Raw genomic sequence first — 4704 nt, forward strand, 5'->3', positions numbered from 1 at the left:
TTTTTTTTTTTTAAAGATTTGTTTTGTTTCCTGCGGTTTCTTAAAACCTGAGCCAAAAATCAGTTTTCTCTTTCCATAAATTATGGAAATGTGCAGCCAATCTAAAGTCTAAGGTCTAGTTTTATTGTCCACAAATCCCACGACCATTAAGACCAAGACCATCTCTCAATACTTTCTTCCATGCCTATTCTGTCGGTGGCCAAATGCTTATTGGTTTCTATTGAAGATGTAAATCTTTAAAAACATGCCATGAATAGAAGTTTTTAAAAAGTAATTTCCTTAAACATTAGATAATATTGCACTACTTGGGGACTACACTATATTCTGTATTTAGCAGTAGATTAATTCACAATTGGTGGTCTTGTAAGTATTTGGAGTAACAGTGTGGCTCATTGGTGTGTTTTTATTGTTTTTTGGACAACAAGGGAGCTCTTTGGCACATAATATCTATCAGGCTATGGATACACACAATACTTGTAGTAGCATACATTTGTTGTGGGTTTGGGTCTGCAACTACAGTGGGTTTGTTGATAATATAATGTTTAATATAATAAAAATATAGAATAAAAGACTGAATTTTGCATTTCTTTGACACTGGCATGCAAAGTAAGATCAGTTGTATGCAAAAACACAAACGTGCTAATTGTAATCCTCGGATTGGAACGTGAACCCTACATGTCATCTGTGGCTTTAACGAACAAGGCTTTAAATGTGCCCTCCTTGAATGTGGATTTGTTTGACTCTACAAGTTCAAATTTCCTTCTCCTATCTTTTATCAGGCCAGAATTAGTAGTGAAGAAGCTTCGATATTATGCTCGCTACATAGTCGTCTGTTTACTGCTGAACAAGATGGACCTAGTCAAAGTATTGGTGAAGGTATGGAAGCAAGTTTTTTAACTACAGCATGCTGAGTGATTATAACTTGGGAAACCTTGGTTTTCTGAGGAGCATAAAGACATCCCCTGTACTTGTGTCATTTACCGTTTATATCAGTATCTCACTATGGGATATGGACAGCAGAGAGATTGTTGGGAAGTGAGAAAAAAGAGATTGACATGACACAAACAACCCACAAACTTTGCGGTTCATGATTGGTGCCCCTACCCCACCCAACCCTGAGGCCACAAGAAACCCCATTGCGCATAACTAAATTGGCGCACTTGCCCTCCCATTTATGTTTTCAAATATGAAATAACAATTATCGATTTAAGGCCTGAGCAGTGGTGGCCTAAAATGCTGCTACCCTAGCCTTGAATTGACGGTACCCCTTCATTCCCCCATCCTCTTAAAATAATCTGTCTGGCTTTATTAAGCTAGTTTAGACGTCTTATGTGCTAAGGTTTCGCTTAGGATTGATCCATTTCTTAGAATAAATAATCTTGGGTCGAATGGAACCTGGGTACCTGCAATCTGACATAGGTTATCATGTATCCCGATCCAAAATTCCTAGACTTTATTACAGGACCATAGGACATGAAGTAATTGGCCATCCTCTGTCTAACATTTCCAACAATTTCGTGTATCTTTTAAACCAAGTCTAAACAATCTGGAGGGTGTCCAATAGTAGCGTTGCATAATCTTGAACTGGTTGAGGCGCACCCTCACAGTGTGTGGCAGTTTTAATATTCTAACAAATTCTGTTCCACTCAAGTGTAATATTTTCGGATCCCTTACACATTTTTAGGGCTGTCCAGGCTCTATCTACAGGGTTCTGCATGAGCATAGAATAATACCCAGAAGCCTCATGACCTTTTCCATATTTCAGCAACACTTTATTTAAACATTCTGGTGCTGTCAGGCCTGAAGATCTGGATCCAAAAAATCCCCACTAGGATACCAAAGTTGCGAATATCTGAAAAATTGAGACCTAGGTATTGCGCATTGCTGTACTACATCCTTAAAGGTTTTCAATAAGCCACCAAAATACAGACCCCCCAGTGTGACAATTCCCTTTTCCAACCAGTCCCTCCAAAAAAGGGGAGATCTACCAACACACAACTTTGGATTTTGCCAAACACTTAATATGTAGATATGGATCCAGTTCAAACAGCCTGGCCACTTTGAGTCAAACAACATTTAAATGAGAGATTATCAGATGTGTTTTTGCTTCACCACACAGTTTGACAGACTTAAGACGTAAGGATACCAGGATGGGGGCTCTCTAGGAGGAAGTGACCAGTGTGCTAGATAGCTTCTTTTTTTGCTTTTTTTTATACGTTTATAAATTACAAACAACAGACTGAGGCTGGGAGCCAAAATATATAGAGAGGATAGATGGTAGGGAGGGAAGACAAAACCACATGCAGAAACGTACACAGACGAACACAAGACAAGGGATCAAACACTTGCGTGAGTTTATGCAAAGGCTGTAGCACAAAGCAACAGCTCAGACCTCAAAGCTTCAGCGATGCTCGGCCAAGTGTCCAGGGTCCCTCCTGGCGCTCCATGAACGTGTGCCGTAGAGAGCTCCATATAAACCACAGCGCACAGACAGTTCATGCGGTGGTTTCCAATAGGTTACAATCATTCAATCAAGTCCAGCAAATGCAACACATTTTTCCAGAGTTCCAGAGAGCTGCAAGGCTGACAGATCATTCAGAATCAATACATTGACAGTAACAGGCACAGTAAGATTAGACAGGGTCGGAAATTTCGGATGCAACATTGTTCCAGAACTGACCCACTGGAGAGCACGCCCAGAACATGTGAAAATATGTGCCTTGTGCTTTTATTGGGCTGTTATTTTATTTTCATTATTATTATTTTCATGTGGTGCATTTTCACGGGGTTAGATATGCCCTATGAATGAAATTGTAGTGAATCTACTGATGGTCTGGATTGCGTGACATCGCTGGAATGTTTGACCATACATCATGCCAGTTAAGATCATTACTCGGGCCTGGGCAATCGCATGCTCAGATCCTCTCAATAGGATGGGGGCCAGATATTATTTAGAACTGATAAAGCCTAGATACCGTACCGGTGTTTAGGCCGCACAGTAAATAACTTCCGAATAGGATGGATGAGCAAAGGCCTCTGCCAAGGGACCCCGTATGCCTTGAGTGCTGATCTTAATTGAAGGTAAAAGGAAAAAAGGGGAACGTTGGTAGTTATTTCACCCTTTTTTGTTAAGTACATAATTCCATATGTGTTCATTCATAGTTTTGATGCCTTCAGTGATAATATACAATGTAAATAGTCATGAAAATAAAGGAAATGCATTGAATGAGAAGGTGTGTCCAAACTTTTGGCCTGTACTGCATGTTGGCTGGATATACCAAACTAACTTGTGTTCTCTCTCCTGGAGCACCAACGGACAGCTGAAAGGAACAGCTCAACAGTCGGGTTGAGGGGGAAATAGTCGGGTTTTCCGGGTCTATTATTTCGCTAAGATCAATGAAAAGCCATTTGACATCACTAAACATCAAACAAAAGCCAGACACTATAGCTTATTAAGTTTCTCTGAGCTGTACATTTACTACTTCTAAACAGAGCCAGAACATAATGTAATCCCGGAGCTTTCTCCACAGCACTAGCTGTGCCATGCGAACAAATCTTGGCGCTGAACCGGGCAGACACAGCCGTTTTCGTCAGACTCACCCTGGATCTGGTTATTTCTACTGCTAACTTACAACACTAATAACATTGCAGTTGTCAAAATAAGTGAGAGAAGAAGAAAAAAAAAAAAAGACTAGCTGTCTGGAGGATAATCAGTTGAGATTGTGTGCGTGAGTTGTATAACTTATGTTGTCCGTTCATTTAAGCCTGTTGTATTGTTTCACAGTTTTTGCAAATTTAAAAGTAAGTTAGCTAGTAATTTTGTTATTTGTGTTCTTCACCTGTTAGCTAGGTTGCACCTGGCTGTTAATTCATAATTGCGATTGTTGGACGCCCTTGCTCACGTTTTGTATTTTAGGTGCACTATTTACATGCTACAGTTACAGTGCATTAAGATAATGCAATTAATAGTGGGTTTATTGTTATTTGCTAGCATATACTGTGTGTGTGTGTGTGTGTGTGTGTGTGTGTGTGTGTGTGTGTGTGTGTGGTGTGTGTGTGTGTGTGTGTGTGTGGTGTGTGTGTGTGTGTGTGTGTGTGTGTGTGTGTGTGTGTGTGTGTGTGTGTGTGTGTGTGTGTGTGTGTGTGTGTGTGTGTATTATAATTCCTATGCGTTGTGTATGATAGCCTTTATAATGTTGTTTTTTTTCTTTGCAAAACCACACACAGCCATAGCAGAGTTACCAACGCCCATGTTTGTAGTGTTGCTTGATTGTAATAAAGCATCAAAAGAGAGAAGTTGTCTCCATCCGTGTTTTAACCGACACACCTGGTGCAAAGTTGTAAACCAGAATCCGCTTTAAATACAGTCTTAATCTGGTCCTCCCCAACAAGTAATTCAATCAAATAATTTCACTGGAGTTATTAATGTTTGCGTCATCAATACCCAATTCAATCTAATTGGATGGGAATATAAGTTGCACTTGACCCACACTGCAAGACTCGTCAGACTCGGCGGCAAATTATCATCATCATCATCCTCGGCCTTATCTGAGAGAGATGTTTAAATCGATCAAGAATGATTTCTGGTGAAAGCACTGTGTAACTCTAAAAGTATGGGGAACTTCTTAATTAATGTTTGTTTCGTAGGTCATATGTTATCCTTTATTTTCTTTCCAGAAGCCATATTTGAGCACACACACATAC

At 40.0% G+C, this 4704-nt stretch overlaps 1 protein-coding gene across 1 annotated transcript in view; it reads left to right on the plus strand.

The window, feature by feature from the left end:
- Nucleotides 1–4704, plus strand: part of scai (suppressor of cancer cell invasion) — a gene marked incomplete at its 5' end in the record, with an annotated part of 45167 nt that overhangs the window by 18013 nt on the left and 22450 nt on the right. Inside the window, 1 exon segment of the mRNA XM_032539411.1 lies at nucleotides 780–876. Within this exon segment, the coding sequence (XP_032395302.1) occupies nucleotides 780–876 (97 nt within the window).

Source organism: Etheostoma spectabile, chromosome 16 (assembly GCF_008692095.1).
Source record: "Etheostoma spectabile isolate EspeVRDwgs_2016 chromosome 16, UIUC_Espe_1.0, whole genome shotgun sequence".
NCBI lineage: Eukaryota > Metazoa > Chordata > Actinopteri > Perciformes > Percidae > Etheostoma > Etheostoma spectabile.